At 38.4% G+C, this 26,686-nt stretch overlaps 2 protein-coding genes across 3 annotated transcripts; both read left to right on the forward strand.

Annotated features, from left to right (window-relative positions):
- The first annotated feature begins 9,315 nt into the window (after nt 1-9,315).
- Nucleotides 9,316-10,563, forward strand: LOC145682096 (zinc finger MYM-type protein 1-like). The gene has a single exon (XM_081753691.1). The coding sequence runs from the start codon at nt 9,316-9,318 to the stop codon at nt 10,561-10,563; it is 1,248 nt and encodes a 415-aa protein (XP_081609817.1).
- A 3,722-nt stretch (nt 10,564-14,285) lies between these two features.
- Nucleotides 14,286-25,851, forward strand: LOC145680945 (uncharacterized). 2 transcript variants are annotated; one of them, XM_081752154.1, is made up of 4 exons: nt 14,286-14,790; nt 17,940-18,099; nt 19,491-19,609; nt 25,234-25,851. In XM_081752154.1, exons 1-4 carry the CDS (start codon nt 14,788-14,790, stop codon nt 25,372-25,374), a joined length of 423 nt encoding a protein of 140 aa, XP_081608280.1. In that variant the 5' UTR covers nt 14,286-14,787; the 3' UTR covers nt 25,375-25,851. The 2 variants fall into 2 exon arrangements, with proteins under 2 accessions (XP_081608280.1, XP_081608281.1); XM_081752155.1 differs by lacking the exon at nt 25,234-25,851 and adding an exon at nt 23,033-25,224 and having other exon boundaries at nt 14,296-14,790.
- Nucleotides 25,852-26,686: the final 835 nt, after the last annotated feature.

Consider the following 26,686-nt stretch of genomic DNA (forward strand, 5'->3'; position numbering starts at 1 on the left):
AAAAGACAATTGGTACAAAAGACATTTCGTCCAAAATATATTTGGTCCAAAGGACATTTAATACAAAAGACAATTGGTCCAAAGGACATTTCGTCCAAAGGACAATCGGTCCAAAGGACCTTTTCTCCAAAAGACATTTAGTCCAAAGTACATTTCGTCCGAAGGACAATTTGTCCAAGAAACATTTCGTATGGCGATGTTTAGTTCAAAGCACATTTCGTCCAAATTACATTTGGTCCGGTAACGCTTGGGGTTCCGGGCTTTGTTTCTATTAGAAGAGTAACAGTAATGCCTATAACATTATCACTCAGTAGCTTCTGATTTCTAAAGGAAATTTGAAATAGAGATTTATTCCACAATTTTCATTTCGATAGAACAAATATATGCTGAGATATTCAGAAAAACGTAAATGCCTGAAAACAAAATGGCCACATTTCTTTGCTTTCGTTAATAATTTTATAAAAATTCAGTTTTAGCTTCGCAGAAATACAGTTTTAGCTTCGTTGGTTAAGGAATTCACCTCCTCCCGAAATGAACAACTCTTTGAAGAGCAAACTCCCTCTTTATTAAGGACAACATTGCCTCCGGAAGGTAATGTGAACCTTCTACTTGGTTTGAGACTTTGCAATGGATATCTTAAATGTACTGTACTGTACCGAGAAAATTAATATGAAAGAAAAAGTATATACTGTATTTGCATGAGGAGTAACACTGAAATAAAAATACAAGACAAGTGAACAATTCTAGTTTGTCATACAACTCACTAATTATGTAGAAACGTCTGCCGAAGGTACACACTATCAATAGTCTACGAATAGAAACCAGACTTGTGGTTAACCTGAAAAGATACCTATATTCTACACGAAATGTTCCAACTTTCATCCTATCTTTGTCAATCACTTATCACAATGTTGCAGCCAAGAATGTGACTGTTTAAGAGTATTACTAACGGTAAAAAGAATATATTTCACACATGTGTATTTTTCTATTCTCAGTATTTCTTCAAAGAAACTTGACACACATCATTTTTCACTTTTCTAACACAAAAGAGTTTGAATTCCTAATATTTAACTTACTCAAATTTAAACTTCATTAATTTTAGTTACCGGTACTAATTTTAAAACTATTTCATTCACAACATTAAAATTTTAGATGTCATGTTAGCAGTTGTTGCAGTAACATACTTCACACTTCAACTTTTCCCTCATTCCTGTTGATCGGCCATTTTGTTTTCAGGCTTTTATATTAGTCTGAATACCGCAGCATATATTTGTTCAATCGAAATGAAAATTGCGGAATAAATCTCTATTTCAAATTTCCTTTAGGATTGAAAAGCTACTGAGTCACAATGTTATAGGCATCACTTTTTTACTCTTCTAATGGAAACAAACCCCGGACCCCCAAGCGTTACCGGGGCAAATGTCCTTTGGACGAAATGTGATTTGAAGTAAACATCCCTGGACAAAATGTTTCTTGGACCAATTGTCTTTTGGACGAAATGTCCTTTGGACGAAATGTTCTTTGGACCAATTGTCTTTTGGACGAAATGTCATTTGGACCAATTGTCTTTTGGACGAAATATCCTTTGAACCAAATGTCTTTGGACGAAAGGTCCTCTGAACCAATTGTCTTTTGAACGAAATGTCATTTGGATCAAATGTCTTTGGACGAAATGTCCTTTGGACCAATTGTCTTTTGGACGAAATGTTCTTTGGACGAATTGTCCTTTGGACCAAATGTCCCTGGACCAAGTGTCTTTAGACTAAATGTCTGAAATAAATGTCCTTTGGACGAAAAGGGTGGTCACGTGACTACAAGGCGAGCGGAGCTACGGGTTACGAAATTCGCGGAAAGGGAAATTTTAGACGGAATTTTCGTTGAAATTTCTCCATCGATCCTCTCTTTTACCTCACAGTCTAGCACGAGTAATACCACATGGAAGCTTGCTTAAAACTGAAGAACACCATGTGTGAAATACAGGGTGGTCGTGCATGAATGTCGGAAAATTCGTGAGATGAATCTACAGCTAAAAACAAGCAAAAAATGTCATATGAACATTGGGTGAATGCGGCTTCGTTTGGACGCTAGAGGCGTCTGAAATGTTACCTTCCGAGGCGGCAATTTGCAATATCTCAAGAACGGAGAGAAATACGAATGTCGGGTCAAAATATATCAAAGGAAACCCCATCCGAAGAATCCAATTATGCATAAGTGGTGGCGAAACAGTGGCGGCGCTAGAGGGGGGCACAAAGAAAGTGAATGAAACATGGAGAAAAGTGAACAATTTACACTGAAAAATTGTAGGAGGGGATGTTACTTGGAATATGCAACAACAAATGTTAATGAACAAAGGCAACAGCGGCTAGTCTGTAGGGACTTTATGGGAGGCGGATTGTAGGAATACAGTATCTTTGTAATGGTGAGAAATAGGAATGTCGGGTCAAAAGATATCAAAGGAAATGCCATCTGAAGAATCCAATTATGTATAAGTGATGGCGAAACAGTGGCGGCGCCAGGGGAAGCATAAAGAAAGTGAATGAAATGCGGAGAAAGGTGAACAATTTACACTGACAAACTGTAGGAGCGGATGTTATATGGAACATGCAGCAACAAATTTTAATGAACAAAGGCAACAATGGCTACGCTGTAGGGACACTATGAGAGGTGGAATGTTGAAATACAGTATCATTTTAACGGAGAGAAATAGAAATGTCGGGTGAAAAGATATCAAAGGAAATCCCATCCGAAGAATCCAATTATGCACACGTACTGCGGAACAGTGGCGGCGCATGGGAGCTGCAAAGAAACTGTTAAACACTCTTAGTGATGAAACGTGCAGATCGTAAAAAACACGTATGGAAGATGAGACCCAGTGTACTGTAAAAACAAGAGGTATTGTACTTACCATGGTCAACATAATGCCATTCTATAGCAGCTGTTCAATATGTCCTCCTTGTTCTTCGAGACAGACAGTTACACGATGGCGTAAGGATTGTCTGACTGGTGCCAATATCGCTGGTGTTTGCCGTAATGTGGCAAATGCAGCACATACACGCTGGCGAAGATCTTCAACATCATGCAGGGGCCGTGTATACACGAGGCTCTTCACGTAACCCCACAGGAAAAAATCTAGGGGATTCAGGTCGGGTGAACGTGGGGGCCATGCTTGTCTTCCACCACGACCTATCCACATGCGTGGAAATGTTTTGTTCAGATATGCACGAATGGTGTGACATGAGTGGGCAGGGGCGCCATCATGCATAAACCACATACACTGTCGTGTCCTCAGTGACACATCTTCAAGCAGAATAGGTAGGTTCTGAGTCAGAAACTGGAGATACGATATTGCGTTCAATCGCTGTGGTAAGAAATGTGGTTCCACAGCGTTGTCGCCAATAATACCAGCCCACACATGCAATTGGAAACGCTGTTGATGCTTCGTCTCTACAATTGCATGCGGGTTGTTGAGTGCCCATCGATGGTCATTGTGGAAATTTGTGATGCCATCCCGTGTGAATAATGTCTCATCCGAGAACAATACCTGTGTTAGAAAGGCTGATGATACACGGCAGCGGCGGTATAACCAACGACAGAAACGTCGTCGGGTTTCATAGTCACCATCGTATAACACATGCGTTCGTTGTACGTGGTATGGTCTGAGATTATTACTATGCAAGATGCTTAGCACGACTTGATGCGAAACGTATTCCTGCCTTGCTATTCGTCGGGTACTAATACTCGGGTTCCGGGTCACATGTCGGAGTACCCTCTCTTCCAAGGGGGGGGGGGGTGTTCGAACGCGTCGTCGCCTCGGAATGTCTGTGTTGGGAAGGAATGACCCAGTGTCCCACAATCGCTGATGAATACGAATAAACATCCCCGGTGCTGGAATTTGTCGATCTGGGTAGCGTTCCGCATATAACCTACGTGCTTCTTCTGCATTACCTTCCGCTAAGCCGTACATCAAATGCATATCTGCCATTTCGGCGTTAGTGTATACTACCCTATTCATTGTGGTGCATTACACATAGCGCTTGTCAACATCAACACTGTTTCACACGACACAAAGTAAACCACATTCACATACACATGGATTACTGCCCTGCCTGCAGAGTGTAGCACTAAAACGCTTGTGCTGTTACTGTCATTGCTCCATTCAGTACGAATGAACTGTGCGCTGTCCTCTGCGATGCGAACGCTCTCGTTACCCACCCTTTCACTACTCCTATAACTAACTCTACTACGCGACGCTCTGCACGCCCCCTTGTTCCACCTACTGTAGCTATGCGCCCTCTGTCGTCGGACATGTATCATACAGTACACCTAGAGTTGTATTCCTTGTTTCCTGATTGCTTTCAAATAGTTGTGTTTTCACCAATTTCAACTTTTCTCCATGTTTCATTCACTTTCTTTGTGCTTCCCCTGGTGCCGCCACTGTTTCGCCATCACTTATACATAATTGGATTCTTCAGATGGCATTTCCTTTGATATCTTTTGACCCGACATTCCTATTTCTCACCATTACAAAGATACTGTATTCCTACAATCCGCCTCCCATAAAGTCCCTACAGACTAGCCGCTGTTGCCTTTGTTCATTAACATTTGTTGTTGCATATTCCAAGTAACATCCCCTCCTACAATTTTTCAGTGTAAATTGTTCACTTTTCTCCATGTTTCATTCACTTTCTTTGTGCCCCCCTCTAGCGCCGCCACTGTTTCGCCACCACTTATGCATAATTGGATTCTTCGGATGGGGTTTCCTTTGATATGTTTTGACCCGACATTCGTATTTCTCTCCGTTCTTGAGATATTGCAAATTGCCGCCTCGGAAGGTGACATTTCAGACGCCTCTAGCGTCCAAACGAAGCCGCATTCACCCAATGTTCATATGACATTTTTTGCTTGTTTTTAGCTGTAGATTCATCTCACGAATTTTCCGACATTCATGCACGACCACCCTGTATAATTGTACATTAATTAATACAACAACAGTACCTATTTAAATGAAAGTCTAAATTCTTTTGTACGATATGGTAGTCATATTGGAGTTTGGCCACCATCTTGGTTTGCACCACCTAGAAACATGACATTACTGTTTTCTGACATCACCATCATATGAGGAACAGGATAGAAGGAACATTAGCTCTGGCAAAATTTTGCTTGCGCAATGTAAGCTTGCGCCTGGTCTAGTAGACAACGTCTTGAACATATAGTGGTCAATTTGAATTATGTCCTGATCCTGATGTCATTCGAGATATCTCAAAGCAGAAGATTCAACATTATTTTCATAAGTCAGTTTCACAACATAAGTTAAAATTGGCGTAGGATTAACTCTTTCTGAGACCCTTTTCTTTCTTCAGGGATTGCTCATCATCGAAACTCGAGTAGATAATCCGTTGATCTGACTGAAGCAAAATGATTCAGTTCCAAGAATCAGAAAAAATGTAGTTCTTACAATCATTGTATGTATTGTGTGTATTATGTATAATTCATTTTAACCCTTAGCGTTTCTATTTCTTCTCCTTCCCTCCCGACATTATCAAGTGTAATGGTAAGCAGTGACCTATCTACACCCCCTAACAACCCCCCAGTACCCCCTAAAATTTTCGGACACCCGCGGAAGTAAATTCCTTACATCCTCGAGGGGGTGCAATATTAAAAAGATTCATTCTCGTTTTGCCTAAATCCCACCACGACTTTGTAGAAAATATTTTAAATAATATTACCTTTAGGCAGAACCGGAAATCTGGTTCTGCCTAATCTTTGGATACAGGGAATTCTATGTGAGGAGGAAATTTTTAGGGAAATGCAGCACTGAAAAGCTTGACTCCTAGCTTGTTTGTATTCAAATCGGAACTCATGGCTGTAGCAACGAGAGCGGGAACTAAATCCAAGCGGTCAAAATGCAAGGAAAATTCTGATGAGGACATACTCCAAGGGGTAAATCACAGGAGAATATATTGGATATGCCAGTGCAAACCCTACATGATTATTGTTCCCTTCAATTGTCATATATTCTAAAATGTTATCTGTTTTCAATCAACAGAAATAGCTTTTTTTAAAATGCTGAAAACTCAATAAAACGTAAAAATGTTATGATAAAAAGGCAGATAAGCTTTAATTAAGCACACATACCCATATGAAAAGTTCTGGGTATTCCTATTTATTATACCTTTAGTAAATTTGAAATACGTTTAGCATATTACAGTGAGATCATTCATTTTAGTTACGAAAAGTAACTGAGATGCTATTTAATTTTAAAAAGTCCGTCTTGTGTAGTAGCATGTAGCAGTCTTTTATTTTGAGTAATGTATATTTATTGGGTTTTCAGAATTTTTTTTAAATTTTATTTCCGTAAAGTAAAGAATTTCAGATAACATTTTAGATGCATAACAGTTGAAGAGAAAAATTATCATTCTTTTAGTAATCTGCGCCTATGATTCTGTCGCTTGAATTTGGTCCGTATTGCCTGAATTGTCGTTCGAGTTTGTTTTCTTGAATGTTGTCCTGTATTCATAATATTCTGTTTGGTAATTCTAAAGAGGCTGTAGGAAGAATAACTATTTCTTCAAGTTTCATTATAAATTTTGGGTGTTATTCTTCATGTTCTTCTCGGAAAAATGACGAGGATACAGTTCTTTATCAGCAATGTTATTCACATCTACTTTGGTAGAGATGAATGTGTGTGTGTGTTTTTTTTAATACCTAAGGGCAAATGGAAAATTGATTGACTCAGTTGCAAGAAAGTCGTTTGACATTGTAACTGAAACGAATATAAAATAAACTTAATTCGGTATAATATCAGATTATATCACATCAAGATTTTATTCACTTTTTCAGTAGTTCATCTCTAATATGCTAAGTAATGCAGTATGTAAAAGGTGTCACAGTTCACATCCTCAAGACACGTTTGGCCATTAATTAAGTAAACAATGCAAGAGAATGCATAAGGCGAAAAATGAAATGAATGAAATCGTTAAGTTTTACGTCCCACGGTTATGCCGGTTAGGCTAAAGGAGGCGGTGATGATGAGAGATGAGTGAAATGGTGGAATGAAGAAAGTGGGAGGAAACGGAGAACCCCGAGAAAACCCACGAGCACGGTGTCTGTCCAGCACAAAGTTCACTTGGTGGGGGCTGTGATCGAACCCGGGACCCCAAGCACAAGAGGTGAACGCTCTACCACTGAGTCACCGCGCCCCCTGTATAAGGCGACTCTTAAGAAAGAATGTTAGTGTTCTGCATCACAACTCCTTTCTCGGCATCACCTTAACCAGAGGCGGCCTTTGGGGGTGGCGACTGGGGCATCCGCCCCAGGCCCCGCGATAGGATATTCTCTTGTCACAGTCAGCTCAAATATGCGGGGCCTTTGCAACATTCTAATGTACCGTAGCTTAGAGTTAAGTGAATACTTTGGCCAATAATACGGTGTGGTGGATTTCTTCGGAAACCAGTTTTCATAAACCAGAACTTCTTACTCAATATTTTACTTTTAGAAGCCTTAAATTCTTGAAATCTACACCATTACTATGAAAGTGTTTAGCATGATATTTTTCATTTTAAAGTACCGTAATAATTACGCCCTTGAGTTTCGGATTAACAATGGGTCAGCAAACAAGGCGACGCTAATACCATGCACGTGACTCTAAATGGCCTTATCTCAACTTTTCTTTGTTGTCGAAATAGAGTGAAAAGTCATGTTGTTTGTTGCTTTTGGGTCAGAAGAGTGGTCCTGTTGCTACTGACACCTCTGAGTCATCGCTTCCAAGAAATAGCTCCTATTGCACGCCTTGTGTAGCACCTCAGTTTGGCTTCGGAATTCGGACCGCGCAGTCGTAGTGAGATGTGGATACGTAATATTATGGTTAGTGCGTGAGTGTCTTCCGATTATTCGTTTATTGGGCAAAGAATAAGTGACCATCATGAGTGGCAGAGACAGAGACAAATTCCGTAAATACGAAAGTGGGGCTGTGAAAGCCAAGAAACGGAAATATAAAGAAGATTTCATTCAGAAGCAAAAGGGATCTTTGGACAAGTTTGTTGTAGCGGTAAAATCAGAGGATCAACACCAAAAACTTGAGAACACGGATGATGATTTGTCTGTGACTGTGAGCGATCGGTGTGATGCGACAGACCAGGTTGTGATACCAAGTTTTGCGTCCGACGAAGAAAAACTAGCCGGCAACAAAACTGTTTCTACGCCCTGTTGTCCCACAAGCAACAATGAAAACTTGGTGCAATTCTCTGGGGACAACGTTGTTGCAAGAGACCCAGAAAGTGACCTCTCCTGTGAAAGCGCGACCATTCCTCTGCATACTTCTGACACTCTTCAAACGACGAGCACACTGTTCGAGGACATATAGGATCCAGGTAATTGGAAACATATTAACAGTGAAGTGCGTGACATTTTAGTGGAGAAGGGTCCAATCAGGCTAAGTGACTGTGAATACCCAAAGGACGAAAGTAACAGACATTTTTCGAACAATTTCTTTACACGGAGGATGCCGAACGGAGAAACAGTGGATAGGCGATGGCTAAGTTATTCGAAGATCAAAGACAGAGTATTTTGCTTTCCTTGTAAGTTGTTTGGCACGACAGCTACTAGACGCCAGTTAGCAAACGAAGGCTGCTGCGACTGGAAGCATCTTGGCGATAAACTTCAGCACCACGAAGTTTCTGTAAATCACGTTAAGTGCATGACAGCGTGGTTGGAATCAGCTCGGAGAATGTCCAATGGTAGCGCAATAGATAACATGATGCTAGAACGAATTAGAAAAGAAAAGCTGCATTGGCGCGCAGTGTTAACATGAATTCTAGCGATTGTACAGTACCTTGCCGAAAACAACAGCGCATTTCGTGGGAGAACGGAGAAACTTTATGCGCCGAACAATGGTCAGTTTTTAGGCTTAGTTGAGATGCTGGCCAAATTCGATCCAACCATGCAAGAACATCTCCGCCGAATTAAGAACGACGAGGCTCACGACCATTACCTCGGGCATAGGATCCAAAACGAGCTTATCGACCTGATGGCGTCAGAAGTAAAGGGGAAAATTATTAATAAAGTGAAACTTGGTAAATATTTTGCTGTCATCCTTGACTGCACGCCTGATGTTAGCCACAAAGAGCAGATGTCCCTAATATTGCGTTTTGTGGACGTATCAGATCCGGAAGTGAAGGTGATGGAGCACTTCATCGAATTTCTGAATGTGGACAACGCAACAGGAAAGGGGTGTCTGAAGCTCTTCTTGCCGCACTGGCGAACCTCGGTCTGGACATCGCCGATTGTCGTGGCCAGGGGTACGACAATGGTGCGAACATGAAGGGAAAATACCAAGGAGTTCAAGCGCACATTCTTCGCATGAACAATCGAGCATTTTACACTCCGTGTGGCTGCCATAATTTGAACCTTGTTTTAGGAGACATGGCTAAATGCAACTCCCAAGCAGTGACGTTTTTTGGTGTCATACAGAGAATATATAAATGCTTTGCTGCCTCGGCTGAAAGGTGGAAAATTTTGGAAGAAACTGTGCCTTTCATGACTACAAAATCACTTTCAGAAACGCGGTGGGAGTGCCACCTGGAAAGTGTGAAAGCGCTGCGTTATCAGACGAAAGAAGTCAAAGAGGCACTGTTGACTGTCGCAGATACCGCCAATGATCCGCTAGTAAAAAGTGAAGCCGAATGTCTTGCAAATTATGAGCTCGAAAGCTTCGAGTTTGTTCTGAGCTTAATCATATGGTATGACATTTTATTTGCTGTGAATGCTATCAGCAAAACTTTGCAATCAGCTGACATGCAGCTCGATGTAGCAATACAGCAAATCAAAGGCCTTGTTACTTTCTTGAGAAAGTACCGGGAAACCGGATTCTCCGATGCTATGATCGCAGCAAAGGAAATTGCGTCCGAAATGAACGTAGCTCAGAAATTCAAGGAACGAAGAGTCAGATGCAAGAAAAAACAATTCGATTATGAGGATAACGACGAAGAAACATCTTCGCCGGAGGAATCCTTCAGAACAGGATATTTCTTATGGATAGTGGATCAAGCACTTACCTCAATGGAAAAAAGATTCGAACAACTGGAAGAGTATGCTTCAATCTTTGGATTTCTATACAACTTGAAGGGTTTGCGATCGTTGAACGACGATTATTTGTTAAAGTGCTGCATGGATTTGGACAACATGTTACGCGCAGAAGATTCACGCGATTTAGACGGAATTGACTTGTGCGCAGAATTGAAGATTTTTCGAGAAATGCTTCCTGATAACATCAATGCCGCCCAAGAGTGTCTTCAGTACGTTTGGCCCATTCGAGATTCATTTCCCAACATCGTTATTGCATACAGAATTATGTTGACAATTCCTGTGACAGTTTCCAGCGCGGAAAGAAGCTTTTCGAAGTTGAAACTTATCAAAAACTATCTACGATCAACAATGTCGCAAAGCAGATTGTGCGGTTTAGCTATTTTGTCCATCGAAAAGGAAGTTGCCTCAACAATGGACTACGAGGAACTTATCAACGATTTTGCACAGCGAAAAGCCAGAAAAGTGGACTTCCGTCTGTGACCGTCAAAGCAGCTGCTTCGTAAGTCAGTGATAGTTTTATTATGTGTTCTAGTTTGTTGATCTTGCATGCATGTAAAATGTTTCCGAATCATTAATGTCGTAAGTTATATCGACCCCATGCCATAAGAACCCCTTACCCCTTCAAAAATTTCACCTATGTTTCCTGGCTTCGGAGGGGGGCCTTCGCCTACCGAACCCCCCGCCCGGGGCCCCGCATACTACTAAGGTCGCCTCTGCCTTAACACCTGATTTGTCTTATATACATAATTCTATACCAAATGCAATAGTATATATGAAGCGTTTGAGGCAAGAATATGGTAACCCACAATTTTACTATGATAAGAAATTAGAGGTTTCCTGCTGCACAATTTATTTTCAAAGCCGTAAAACTGATTTTTTCACATGTCTATATGTGAAGGATTAAACGGACAGGATTAAACGAAACGGTATGCGTTGCTCTCTATCGGGTGCTGGAAAATGTAGCAATTGCAAAATTGTGGGTTACTATGTTCTTGCACCACACCCTTCATATATACTTCTATTTTCATATTTATATTTTCAATGTAAATAGCAGCAATACAAAATGTCAATATCAATATTGAAATACTTGTTTGTTTTTTGTAGTTTCAATTAAATCAAAAGGTCAAATAGTTGGGAATATGGGCCGTCTTACTCATCCTTTTGCACTGTTTGCTTAATATATGGCCAAACATGTCTTGAGGATGAACTGTAGCATTTTTTACGTACTGCGAGTAACGTTGTTTTTAGCGGGTAGGCCGGGTAGGCACGGGCCTACCCAAAAATTCTGAAAAAAATATATAAACACTAAAAGATACAATAAATAGTAAATATATTTTCCACTTTTGATATTAATGGTAAATAATTATTTAATAAACAGCATCAACCACTACTGTAAAAGTAATTTCCTATTTTCATTAATCAATCAAATGTGCATAAGTAGCCTTAAGAGGTGGAGCGGGCCTACCAAAAATTAAAATCCTAATGCCGTCCCTGACTACGAGCCTTAGCATGTTGAAGGTAAACTACTCGTAAACATAATAAGTTTTTTTTTGTGAAATTACTTTAGACTAGACCGAAGTAAGTTTGTTTTATCTTTGTTTCATAATGTCAAACGATTTTCTTGCAACTGAGTCAATCAATTTTCCATTTCTCTGCAGGTAGCTATTTTGTTTTAAATCACATTCTTTTTTTTTTTAATAGATGTGAATAACACTGTTAATAACAGAACTATATCTAGTCATTTTTGCGAGAAGAACAAGTAGAACAACATCTAAAATTTATGATAAAACTTATAGAAATAATTATTCTTCTTACAGAATTTGTTACAATTACTAAAGAAAAATTCTGCTGAAAAAATCCTTCCCTGGACAGAAGTCCCCGTCTCGAAAGATTAGGCGGAATGGGAATTCCTGTTCTGCTTAAATATAAGATCATTTAGCATATTTTCAACAAAGTGCTGGAGGGCCTTTAGGCAGAACGGGAAGGCACCATTAAAACTCTCGCTATTTTGTTTTTTAACAGATTTTAAAATCTTGTTTTTAAGAGCCTATAGAATAAAACAACATACTTTCCACAAGATAAATTTTCAAGCAAAACACGCAACGCAAGATTGAATAGAAATCAACCTTTACACGGCTGTGATCGTCACAAAAACGATTGATCAATCGATTGTCAACGATTTCATCTAGACGTCACACCAATCATGAGAAAGTCGACGCTAATTTGCTGTGCCTGAGGAAGGAAATTCAATGCAATCGTTCGTTGCATCAACGAATTTTAGTTTGTAAATAAAAAAAGACGATAATAGTATAGGACCTTAATGCAAGATTGCACCCGCCCCAGATTTTTTGAACACCCCCCTAACTTTAAAATTCTGGATAAATCGCTGATGGTAAGACCAATTAATTGTTAAATATGCAACTTAATCTGCAATTTACTGCTCAATGCAATTATACATTTCTTCACTCTTACAGACAGCCTGTAGTAATTAATCTATACGAGCATATAAGTTTTAGTATTAGCAGAATGGGGTATGTCCTTCTAGTGCAACAACATATCCTTAGTATTTGTGTAAGAAAACTAAAATTATACCTGATTGACGATAATTACAAATGCAAGCTTAATGAAACTACCAGAAGTGTGTTGAATTTTTAATGGACAGTCCTTGCAAGAAACCTGAATGTTAACACTGTAAAATGGATATTAGTATGCTTGGTTGATTGAGTTTAAATGCATAACATGTACGGATTAGTATGATCAGCAGCATTGGTCTTTGCAAAATTTGCGGACTGCAACGTAAGAAATGAATTAGAAATTTATAACTGCTACATCGATAATCGGAAACTGAAATGCAAATTTTGAGTTGTGTTGACGCAAACCGTTATGGAATGAGGCTTCATATCAAAAAGAGATTCCCTGAAGAAAACAGTGGCAAATATGTAAAAAAAAAAAAAAAAAAAAAAAAAAAACCTACCGGTAAGTAATGAAAAAATGGTTTTAATGCTTCACTCTGCCGTGTTTTAATGTGGCAACCCTAATTTCCTATAATGCTCAAAAATACTAATTCATACATTTGATAGGGGACGCGGTGACTCAGTGGTAGAGCGTTCACCTCCGGTGCTTGGGGTCCCGGGTTCGATCACAGCTCGCGCCATGTGGACTTTGTGGTGGACAAAAACCGTGCTCGTGGGTTTTCTCGGGGTTCTCCCGTTTCCTCCCACTTTCTTCATTCCACCGTTTCACTCATCTCTCATAATCACCATCTCCTTTAGCCTCACCGGCATAAGCGTGGGACGTAAAACTTACTTAAAGATTTCATTTCGTTTTTCATACATTTGATAGTAACTTGACCTTGCTTCATTTTTTGCCATTTCACGATTGTGAAGTGAATGAAAGCTATTACTTATTTACTTATATTCCTACTTGACATTCGCTTTACTCATACAGTCCTTACTTTCGAGTACTATCATTCCAGATACTTCGCATTCCAATAGACACATTCAACGCGTACTTAAATTACATAATTATTACCATCCCAAGTGTACCATTTTAGTGCTGTGCTATAGATCAATAGGGTATCAATATGTAGCAAATATTACTGCAAGAATTAAGAACGTAGGAAAGATTTCAACATATAGGCCTATATGTATTTAGTATTTCTGACTCATAAGGGAAGTTGAGTTGAGTTGATTTTGAGTTGAACGTTTCTTTCAGCGGTGAGGCAAAGGAAGATAAGTTCTGTTTAAATATTTTAAATGCAAAATAAGAATTAAAATATTCCATTTGAAAATGTCAATAGGAATATTACAACGTGCTTTAGGTATATAAGGTAAAATTATGAAATTTTCTACTTGCTTTGTTGTTAAATTCTGTTGGCTAAAAATTTAAGCTTAAGTCTGGAAGACTAACATTTTAGCTATACTCTGTTAAGGCATTTAGCTACTTTCTGACGAATCCTGTTAATAACACCGAGGTAAAGCTGGGTACCATCAGCCAGTCTGGTTGACAGCCTACGGCAGCATATTTAATCTCTTGGATATGTAGGACCAAGTAGGGCTAGTGTATCCTGGCCTGCCTATTTACGAATTCTAAGAAGCATCTCAAGCAATAATTCTTCTGGTCTCGAAGCGTCCCTTTTTGTTCGTAAATGTTTCTGCGTTGGCCCCATTTATGTTTGCCAGGTTACCTTTCCCCATGCCGTAAGAGTCGCTGAAAACCAGTGGGCCACTGGCAGGGAAATGGTCGATTCGTCGCCACAGCGACGTATCGAAGAGTATCGCCAGTGGGCCGCTGGCGGCGGATCTCCGACAAGTCGGATAGAGATATGAAGCAGCGGCATAGTGACGGTGCCACCACGTAACAGCGTGTACTTCGTTGCAGTCCGCGCTTCTTCGATTCGCCGAGGAAGGAACGCGTCAACATCGCCGCGTGCATGCGGAAGGAGGACTTCATTTGTTGTTTACATGCGGGTCTCAAGTGTGGCGGGCAAGTGGCAAGATGTGCAAATTATTTTGTGTTGTTTTATTTATAAGGATGAAGATACATTAGCTACTATACCAAAGTGTTGGATATCTGAACACGAAGGAAAAGAAATTGCAAGATGGCCATCATATGCATGAACAAAACGACGAAGACATATTATATTCCATGAAGAACCGGATGAGGGAACATGGGACACCTAGGAAGTGGCAGTAAAATACACTGATGGTAAGATTTTTAAATTTACTTGCTATACTCGCTAGAGCAAATCGAGGAAAAATGTAAACTTTGCGTAGAATAGGGTTTAGAAATGTACTAAATTGTTTGCAACGTACTAGTAAGACACTAAAAAAAGTTATAGCCTCGAAATAAAAATATGCACATACCTCCTGTATATTGTGAATCAAATAAAGGCGAAGGATGTAGATGCCCGACCCCCATATAGGCTACATAGTAGGCCTACTGGCTTTAGGTTAGGTAAATTTTAAAAAGTTTGGTTTACAAATGATAAAATAAACTCCTTTATGGTGTAAAGATCATTACCGTAACACATTTAGGCCCTTGTACTTCGAAAACTAATAGAATTCGTACTCGTGCATATATGGGGTCAGTTTATTTTACACCCTTGTCAAATAAAAGTGGTCAATGTTCCGTTAAGGGGGTCCAGTGCCTTTGACACTACTTCTTTCTATTGATTTTCGTTTGATTATATAATATAACGTTATATTAGGTTAGGTTAAGTTAGGTTAGCTTAGCTTAGCTTAGTTTAAGGGGGTCCAGTGTAGTTCTGGACCCCCTTAACGGAACATGGACCATAAAAGTTAGTTAAAGCTGCTCTAGAACGCAGACCACTTATTATAAACTCATGAAAAGGTTATAATTGTGGTTCGCTTGTCTTACGCAGGAGCGTTGACCAATTGGACCTGTGTCTTTCTGTATGCAAGGACTATGAGAGTTCCAAAAAAGGTGCTAAACCAAGTGAAACGTGAGTGAAAGGAGAGGATGGAGAGTGTAATTCCCTCCTGTTGCAGCAACCCTTAAAGGGAAGGGGTGTTACTCGAGCAGACGCCTCTACCAAATTTTCACACTTTTATTGCATTTTCCGATTTCTTCTTGCAGAACATGCACTAAATGAGGAGCTAATGCTTAAACCATGAACAAACTTGTACTAGGTGGCCACTAAAAGTACGAATGCCATCTAACCGAGTCAGTGCAGGAGCGCAGCAGGGCGGCCCGATGGGTACGTCTGCAGGGAGCAGGCGCGTCAGCGAAGGGGGCATACGCATAAACAAGAATGGAAAAATACATAAAATGTCCGCAATAATTTTCCCCTTCAAAAACACTTAAATAATCGAAAGAACTCTTACTTTCAAAACGGCTTCATTGGTTTCCAGGGTACAAATGGCCCCCTGCGAGGAGAAATTCTTATAATATAGTGCTTTTCTTATAATAATAGAAAACTTTATAATTTGGTGCTCTTTATCACACAATTCTTTGTAATAAAATAGTATCTTTGCATTATATTCATCGCAAATTGACCATTGCTAACACGAACAGAACATTCCCGCCCTTTATTTCCACCTTTTTCGCATTCTTGTGTTCTTCCGCTTCAGTAAATAGTTACACTTATAATACGTTCACTCCCATTCAAAATGTATTTCAATATGATATCTAATGGCAGAAATTACTTATATTCACACTCTACTTCGTTTACGAAAAGTGTTTGACATCGTATTTTACCTCTAAATTTTGTTTTTGGTAGAGCCGTCTGCTCGAGTGAACCCAGGGAATGTTCTAGATCACTGGTCCGCAACACCGTCACAAAATTGCAATCCGTGCAGTCTTCGTTGAAACTGCTTAAAGTTACCTTTTGGACCTGTAATTTCTACTGTTTTGTTTTGAGTTTTTTTTTACTTTCTTTCTTCTTGGAACTCTTAATTTTGAATTTCAACATAATGGTAAGTTGCCACAATGCTGTATCTTCATTAATAACCGATACATTTTTAAAAAATACGTTAGCGCCATTTCCTTAACTTATGTCCGGAGACAGGTGATATCCTCGGATCGTTCTGTAAGAATTCTAGCTTGAAAACAGTTAAAATTAGGTTCGTTTGCTTTAGTAATCGTAAAATACAGTTCCTTATAATGCGAATAATGGGATTTATGCCCTTGTACTTAAAAATGCAAAGACTTACAAAATATAGGTGATGGTAAACGCTGACACTAAGCTGCAAACTTAACGTTCAAAAAATTATATCTTATTTGTTAATAAAGGTACAACATAATGGCAACTCACACGTTATGTGAGGGTGCAAATTAAGATTTCCAAGTAAAAAAAAACTCAAAACAAAACAGTAAAAATTACAGGTCCAAAAGGTCCCCTTGAAACTCTCAGAGCCCTGGTAAAACTCTAGAAGAATTCCTCTACTTCTACCATGAAGAAAATGCATGAAATACCATATTTTCAAAATGTAGGTTCCTTCCCACTACCATCAGGTTTAAAAATTAGGGTTCAGTTTACCAGACGGTCTACTAAATAGAAAATTTGGTACAACTTTAATTACACTTGCATATGTACACAGATAGGGACTCATTCGGACACGAGTGCAGATTTTGTTTAGCCATGATAATGTTATCAGACAAGAATGATTTTTATTACTGGATTGGCCTTGAAAAGTGCAATTCACAGCAGTCAATACCGGACAGCAATTGTTCGGAATACAGACATGCGTATCGGGCTAATAATATATATTTTTTTTTTCGTCAGCAGGCAACAGTGTCCAAATGATGGATATTAGTTTTTAACATACGTTGTATATACATCAGTGGATGTATTGTAAAGTGGGTTTCCTCGTAGTCTGATACTTAGCGCGATTGCCTTCAGTGCACGTGGTCGCAAGTTGGATTCCCGCTGGGAGCTCACCGTGAATGGAGTGGTTCGAAACCCACTTTAAACTGTAGGTTCACGTATTATATGGCTCTCGCTGCGAAAAAGGGGCGAAATTTTTAGCGTTGCACTTGCGTAGCTGATTCCACTATAAGAAGTACACATTCCTCAAATACGAAACTTCATTAATATTTTTGTTCCAGATTTTTGCAAGTAAAAAGTCATTATTTGCATATCTCGTTTATAGAGTTAAAACTTTTTTTTTTTTTTTTTGCGTTTGCGCAGTCTATTTAGTTATTAAGGATTTGGAATTGATACATTAAGTACTCAATGAGTCTTCCTTGTTCTAGGATTAAAAAAATTAATGTTTCTCGGCTACTTGCTGAGTTAAATTTGTGTTTATAACCTTTCTCTAACATAAGTCAGAAAGTTGATCTGTACCTTACCAGTTTGAATACTTACAGAAAAACGTTGTTCGCTTGTGTTTCAGATTCGGTTGTTGACCGCAGTGGGTGGAGAAAATGTGGAACAGTGTGCAAGAAATGCTCTGGGGAAATTGATGACAGACGAAGCAGCTCTGAGAGTTAACATAACTGGCAGTAACGCCAAGTTTTCCTTTGGAAAATCTTTGTTGGCTGAAATTCTTCGAGGTAAGCAAAAAAAAAAAAAAAAAAAAAAGTCTTAAACCATTGTCACATTTTAGTATTAATTACGTCTAGTGTCTGTTAGCAGGTCCTACTGTTGATGGAAGGTAACAAAGAGATTTTTAACTAGCTTCTGCTCTGTCGTACAACAGTTGGGGGGTGAAACTCCCTGTAGAGGGTAAAAATATAGAAAAACGAGCATTTTTATTAAAAACTACTTTAATGGATTGTTCTCTGTTATAAGAGCCTTATAAATGTGCAAATATAAATTGAAGATTCCGGGATATTGGTTGGGAAGGGGGGGGGGGTATCGGACAAGATAAAGGCAGAAAATGAAAGGGAGTTGCTCGAACAATGGATTTTGATGAATCTGAACGACACTTTCAAAGGTTTATCGCGAGGTCTACTTTTCGAAGAACCTTAATACTAGTAATAGTAACTCGTGTAACGGAATGAGCTTAGAAGCCTGCTTTAATGCCAGCTGTTAGCAACTATAAGGTCAACACTGCGTGTCACTGTCTGATGGCAAGCGAGCGTACCCATGATAGTGTTTACAGTCGGGGGAAAATGGGAATTCTCTGAATATACAAGAAAGTTTGGGAGAATGGTTTATTACTGGTTTAGGCTATGAAAAATTACTTTTTGATGTTGAATGAAGAGTTCGTGGTTGGCAATATATAAATTATTTCCAGAAAAGGTGCATTGCATTTCCTAACACAATACCTGTAGATTGGTACCAATTCTCTTTCTTGTACGTTGTGTTTCGGATACCCTTTATTAGAATACATGGATGAAAGTTTGTAATTGTTTGTGTGTTTTCACATAAGACATAAAATAACTACTATAAAGGTTCTTCGAACAATAGACCTCATGATAAACCTCTTATGACATAAAAAAAATCCATTTAAATCGTTTTTAATATTTTTTTCTTTTTTTTTTACCCCCTTCTCCTTGTCCGATTTTCTTCTCCAACGAACTTGTACCTAACATAGTTTTGTGAGCATTGATGAAAATATCCTGCAGTATTTTCGAGATTTTACTTTAGCTTTAGTTCCCTTTCAGGGACATTTTCGAGGAGAAAAATAGTAATTGATTTCTCGAGTTCAAGAAGTACAGCATGGGTAAAAGCATTAAAAGAGCTTTGAAATATGCTTCATCTACCTATTGTACCTATATTAAATCTCTCCTTGATAATCGTCGGTAAGTTCTTTGGACCACTTTTAGCCAATTGCATTTCTGGTGTTATTTTGTCTGAAAAGCTCACTGGAAAGAGAACGAAAATAAATATGAATACTAGAAAATGATTATCTTTTATTGTTAGTCAATACTAATATTTTACAGTGCGCCATTTTTGCTCCACTTTTGTACTTCTAAATCAAATTCTCTGCATTTTCCAGATGTTGTCGCCGCAAACTTCCCAGGATATAATGTCACAACACACCGAATTATACACATTACCCAAAGGTGGTTAAAAGGTGCGGTGGACAGGAACGGAGGAAGGGAAAGAAGACGTCAGGTATACTTAAGCAGTATATTTTCTAACTCTTTAGGCTGTAAAACATGCATAGCTCAGAGCAGTAAAATTAGTTACTGGCCTAGTATTTTTAAAACTAGTAACATTTGTCTTATTTGATTCACCGTTTGGCTCTAAGCTTAGAGTTCTTGTTCACGCTGCATTACATTTAAGCTCTCTGTTCAAATGTTTGTATATAGACAAACAGTACTTACGAATATACACACGAAGATATTGGAGCAAGCTTTCGGTATAAGAAACCAGAATCATGCAGACGAAAACCCTTAGGACGTAGAGCCTCAGTTCAGAAGTTCCTTGTACTCTCACCGGGAATGGAGCACAATTTCGCTCGATTAGCAGTCGGTCACTTTACCGACTAGATTACATGTTAACCCAAGGTCAGAAAACAGAGATTATAAATTGCTTTATTATTATTATTTTAAAATAAAGAAGCTTTTTTGGGGAAGAATTTAAATGTTGGTAACTTAATTTTTTCCTTTGCAAATTTACTGGCTTATAATGTCAATCTTTTTTTTTTCAAAAACTGCTTTATTCAAAGAAAAAAAAACAGCTTATGGCACAAGGCCGCAAAGAATAGGTAGATTTCTTTCTAGCATGTATTTTATTGATGCGCGACCTATTGCACGGACTTCTCTTGATAGATTGAAATATACAAATACAAGAAAATATCTTCTTCCCTCGCGTCACAGTTTCCCGAATGGAGAAACCTCGGTGGTCGTGTGGTTAGACGCGTTCGGTTGCTGTCCCCTGGCTGTGGGGCTCGTGGGTTCGATTCTCGCCTTGGGCTTGGGTGTTGCCTAGTGTCGTGGTTGTTCTTGTGGAATGTATTAAGCGGGAATCAGTAATCGGTAATCACAAATCAGTATATGTGGTATGAGTGTGTAAGAAAGGTCGGCGTGAATATTAAAAAAAAAAAAAAAAAAAAAAGTGGTCTAAGGCATAGGTTGAGTAATGCAAGGGTCACTAGTTCGATCCTCGTTCACGGGAAGATCGCTTTTTCTTTTTTTTTATTTTGCTTCTTTGAACGGCCACTTTGAAATTTTCTAACGGTTCGTTCTGATTTTCACACACATCTAGTATATTGTTAACCTCGACATTTTGTTCAAATATGGTGCAGATCGGTTCATAATTGTAAAAATTATGAATTTTTCGAAAGTTCAAATGGCCGCCGTTTTCAAATGTTTCAACAGATCATTGTGGCTAACGAACTCATTAATACGACCAATTTTTGTGCCAAGTTTGGTTTCAATCCATGAAAAATTACGGCAGCTAGAGCATTTACAATAAACGTTATATATATATATATACATTGGAACTAAGGGTGGTTTTAGTGTCACGGAGTCATGATCGGCAAAATATATAGAAATTTTCCGGAAGTGCCGACATGAGAGTCTCTGCAATAGGCAATTTATAAGAAACCACCTAAAAATCAGGGGGAGGGGAGGGGGGTACAAAGTAAACTTTCCCTAGTAGAAACTAAGAAAGTCTTCAAATATCTTTGTTCATGTGTCTCAGACTTTCTAGAACATGCTTAAGGAAGCTCATGTGCACAATTTCTCCTAGTGTGTAGTAAGAAAAGCTTTCTTTTCATCTTCCTGAAAAGTTTCGTTTTTGGGCAATGGTTATTACTATTATTATTATTATTTTAATGCTACGCCCTGGAGGAAGGAGTTACGTAAAGGATTAAAATATTATGATGATGATATGATGCTGATGCTGATACCGAAAGGTAGCTACATTTTCTTTGCGAGCATATTCATAAAAGCTATTTCCCCTATTTGATTTACCAATTTGCCTTTAGATACCTTTCGTTTTTCTGTATGTACATATATGCAATTTTAGAAACAGTTTAAAATTTTCCTATGGTAATAATTGTCCAGCAGTTAGTAAGCGCAGACAACAAAGAAGTATGTATTAAATGAGTCAAGGAGACAGATGCACGGGTTTGTATCCTTTTTTCACAGAATGCCTTCTAATTTTTCAATACCGTAGGGATAGTCTGAATCCTGGTTAGCCCTCTGTAGTTCAATGTATTGTTGGTGTTCGTGACCTATCATGCAGGATGTAGAAGAAAGATAGATTAACTCTGTATCTGTCATCACTATTTATATGTACTGGGATATTTTCCTAAGAATAACAATTTTAATGTAATTTTAATTCGGTGTATAATAATAAATCACTACTGGATGATTCCTCCCATATTCGATCCACTACTGGATGAGGCCTCTCCCCAGAGGGAGGAATTGGTTTACTGCTCCCACGCTGACCAGACGGGTTGGGAGAGGAGAGCCGAATCTTTCACTGTGATCGTCACTATCTTCATTCATAACAGCTCCCCAATTGCGTTACAATGCTGGGTGGGCACCGTTCCAGACCCACGCCTTGGAAACCATCGCAGCGCCTGGTATCGAACCCGGGAACCTTAAGTCCGTAGTCAGCGACGCTAACCACTAGACCACCGGGACGGTCTCTCTCTCTCTCTCTCTTTTTGAGAGAAAAAGAGAGATTCTCACCATTCGGTTTATTTGATAATATATTTTTAGTAGTTTTACTACTTAAGCACCAGGTTGTAATTGAAAACTAAAAATGTACTGTTTCCTGAGAAAATGGCTTCTAATCTTGCTAAATGTCTAAGTTTCTCAGAGCTTTACTTAGTTTCACCAAATCAGTGTTGAAACACTATCTTTACAATTTTTTTTCTTAATACTACATTCTTAATCATTGCAGAGCAAAAATAGCCTTTTCTGAAGTTCCCATGCACGATAGAACTGTACAAACCTCAGTCGTGTTCTTAAAGGTTGTAAAGCAATTTCAGAAATATCCAACAAACATTTAATAATACTATTTTAGCCCTAACTACTTTCCAACACTTAAAATTGTAACAATACATTTCTGATACAAAAATGACAATTTGATTGCGTAAATAAGACAAGTAAATTCAGCATTGTTAATAAAATTAACTTTTGCAGCAACTCCAGTAAAATCTTATGATTTAGCACCAGTGACACCATGATTTGAAAGGGCCCATGGTGTAACAAATGAGGGCACTTATCCAATTTGCCAACCCTTTTTAACATTATTTTTCATTTCTTCGTGATTGAGATTTTACAAGTGTTAGTTTTTATCCCGATGTGGACTCCCATCTTTCCGTATACGTATACGTCCATGTAACGGCATTCTATCCTATTTGTTCTAGAGTCTGCAGCACTTGCTGCCAGTGCTGCTGGCTTAAGTGTGGGTTTCAGACTTGTTTGGATCAACTTTTATTCCCTTAGATGATTTAAAGAAAAAGTTCTAAAACACAGAAATTACAAATAACTGGTCTTGCACGAAATTTGTTGCTAAACTATCCTTAATGAAATCTAGAGCTAATGTGTAATAGAAGCATTTATATTTCTTTTACAGAAAAAAAACTCCTATTGAGTACAGATGCCTAAAAGTCACCACCGTGTTTTATCTTCAACTGCATACAAAAGAATAAAGAGAGAGGTCAACCGACAGTTTGAAGATATAGTGGCAAATGTTGAACTCTCTAGGAATAATGAATCAGACAGTACCATTGTTTGTGACAAAGATGATTTTCATTCCGTACAAGAAAACAGCACATGCACATCAGCACGTGAAAGTCAGTGTTAGTGACATCGTGAAGTCGTCTTATTTTGGCATATTTAAAGTAAGAGAGCTTTCAAAACTTTCAGTGTTTCAGGTTGAGAATAATTTAAAGAAATGTGTTCTTTTGCCTACAGACTGCAACAGCTTTGTATGCATTCCAATGTGTCATGAAATGTAAATGTAAAGGTATTATTGACAATTGGACTTTAAGGTGTTGTCATCATTGCGTAACGCACACAAAAATAGCTTAATTGTACTGAAATACTATAGTGGATGGATGTACTTTGCTCACAATATGTACAGATTTACGTGTCTAGAATGCGCATTTTTTTTCTAAGATAGCGAGATGCGTGCTATATACAGAGTGATTCGAACAGCGTTGTCCAAACGCGTTTTTTTTTCTACATTCCATATGTTTAACATGCAGATTTCGACATGTTTCACTACAGATGACATGTACCATTGGTTTAGATCTGCTTTTGTCTCGACGTTTGCTTAAAATTACTAAATCTTAACATTATTCAATTTCGTGTGGGGTTATTTCTCTTTCTCGCATTCATACACTACTCTGAACATCGTTTTTAACATTTGGACTATAGTTTTGAATTTTGGCATTACACAGGAAATTACAAAAAGCATTATACGTTCTTAAAACAAATGGAAAGCACTGGTTTTTTAAACAATGCTGCGCGATATATATTCAAGATACAATTTGTTTTTTCCGACTTTACCGTAGCACAGCCAGATAGGCATATGCATGCATATGCACGTTCTACACCCGTAAATCTTGTATTATTTTTTCAGTCGTAAAGGGCCCTGCCCTTTTCTTATGGAAAATGGATCTCGGTCAATTTATTATTTCTAACTGTGCCACTGTTCCCACCCACCTGGAAAACCGGGAAAAGTCAGGGAATTCACCTTATTCGTAAAAAGTCCTGGAAAAGTCAGGGAATTCCATGAAAATCTGACAAAACCTGAAAGAGTCAGGGAATTTCAATATGAGTTTATAACTTTCAAATCTAATTTTTAACGTTTTATAATGCTAAGCAGGAATTCCTTCTGGTTCATCGCAAGACGAGCCAGTAGTTTAACATTTTTTTAAATGATGTTACGGCGTTTAAACGACGAATGTAAATGTACATGCATAGTATACCTCTGGTCCGAAGAAATAAAGTTGCTTTTTTACATTATCTGTAACCCTGGAAATTTATAAATTGTGTCCTGGAAAACCTGCAAAAGTCAGGGAATTCGTGCTTGCCAAATCAGTGGAAACCCTGTATGCACAAACGAAAGGTCTTGATGTGTAGGTAAAAAGTCTCTTTGGGCACAAATCTCTAACAATTATATTTCTCGAGTTATGTGGGTTTAAAGTCACGCGATGTCATGAAAACCGCGCGATACACTATTCGTCAGAAAACTACTTCGGAGGATACAGAGCCAGTTAGTCAATGACATCAAAGCTAGCAGAAACTCATAATGGCATTGGCTAACTGGCTTTCGATCCCCTCGAAACTGCATTTTCGCGAATAATGCATCACGCGGATTGTCGAAGTAGCTTGTAGTTCACGATGCGATCACAGACGTTGCGCAGTCCCTCGTCTGTGGCCGTATTGTGAACTACAAGCACTTAGACAATGGTCAGTCCACTCATGGACACATTACAGTTTTATTTCACGCGGTTTTCATGACATCACGTAACTGTAAACCCATATAACTCGAGAAATATAATATTTGGAAATTCGTGCCCATGGAGTCTTTTTATCTACACTTCAAGGCCTTTCGTTTGCGCATAGTTAGAAATAATTTGACCGAGAGCCATTTTCCATAAGAAAAGGGCGGGATCCTTAGAATTATATTTTTCTTGTGATATAGCTTGAAAATATTGACCATTTGCACTTTTCTTTAGATTTCCTCTTGTTTTTGTGTTTATAAATAAGCGTTTGTTTGAATAAAGTGAGATTTTAGTTTTAATTACTTTCTTTGGTTCTTTCCAGATTTTATGCCTTCGTATATTTAATTTAAAATTCATTATTAACTTCTGTAACACTCGTAGTGATGCACAATCAATGCATTATTTTCTAATAAGGCTAGTTCAATTTGCCACACAAATGGAGGTGAGAACTCGTGGTTCGTAAGTGCAGGATCTCTCATAATTTATATTTACAGTTTGTGCACTTTAGTCTCTACAGTCAAACATTCCAGCAAGTAATAGCTTACCAACATGTATATCTTAAATCTAAAATCGAATGATGTGTCACGATTGAAAAGGGTTTATTTTTTAACTCTGCTTGGCAACACGTCTTAATTCTTATCTCCTTGATGTATTTTTTACACATATTTGTTGCTTCAACCAAGATCAGTTCAAGAAGTTTAATTGTTGAAACTTTGCATTCAAAAATAAGAGAGCAGAAGTAAAAAAAAAAAATAAATAAAAAAATAAAAAAAATAAAAAAAATAAAAAAATGAAACGTCAGACAATAAAAGCAAAATATAACCTTGTGGAATTCACCATGTCTGACAATTTTAGCATTCTCGGTTGACATTTTTATTGACAGCGACGAATTATATTTTAGAGTAAAAAATACATTCGGGAGATAGAAAGATGCAGGAGCGACGGAGGAACGCCTATATAGGTTCATTTTTGTCTTTATTGGATATTTTTAATTGGTGTCCAACAATTCCCCAATATCCTGAATAGTATAAACAATAATTGAATTATATTTTGCTTCAAATTATGTGAAATTCTTTGTTTATCGTTAATAATTGTCAAAACTCCTTCGTCAGTTTGTTTCCACGTCCCACTTGCCATTTGTCCGCCTCCTTAATTTTCCACCAATTAGCAGATTCTTTTTCTGCCAACATGGAACACCGTATTTAGTAGCCCAAAAATTGCCTGATGTGATTGAATTATTGTAACCATAGCTTAGAATAAAAAGAAGTAATTGCTTGTTCTTGAAGTAGCGGGTATTCAAATGCACTTTCTCCCATTTTTATTTATAGAGATTTTGACTCAAAATCTGCAGAAACGGAATAAAGCAATTGATATTCCTGCAGATTTTGAGCCAAGGCTGTGAAACCTCTATAAATAAAAATGAGAGAAAGTGCATTTGAATACCCATTACTTCAAGAACAAGCAATTACTTCTTTTTATTCTAAGCTATGGTTACAATAATTCAATCACATCAGGCAATTTTTGGGCTACTAAATACGGTGTTCCATGTTGGCAGAAAAAGGATCTGCTAATTGGTGGAACACAGACGTTTCTTCGCGGCGGGACCGCCGATTTCTGTCACTGATGGGCCACCCAACAGTAAAATTGGAAAAACGGAAACCGGGCCGCCCGCGAGCGTCGCCACTGACCCACCAATTTCTAGCGACGCGTCGCTGGTGGGCCATCTAACTGTAACATAACAAAAATATATAAGCGGGCCGCTGGCGATTATCGCG

This window comes from Thermobia domestica, chromosome 3 (assembly GCF_964235325.1).
Source record: "Thermobia domestica chromosome 3, izTheDome1.hap1.1, whole genome shotgun sequence".
NCBI lineage: Eukaryota > Metazoa > Arthropoda > Insecta > Zygentoma > Lepismatidae > Thermobia > Thermobia domestica.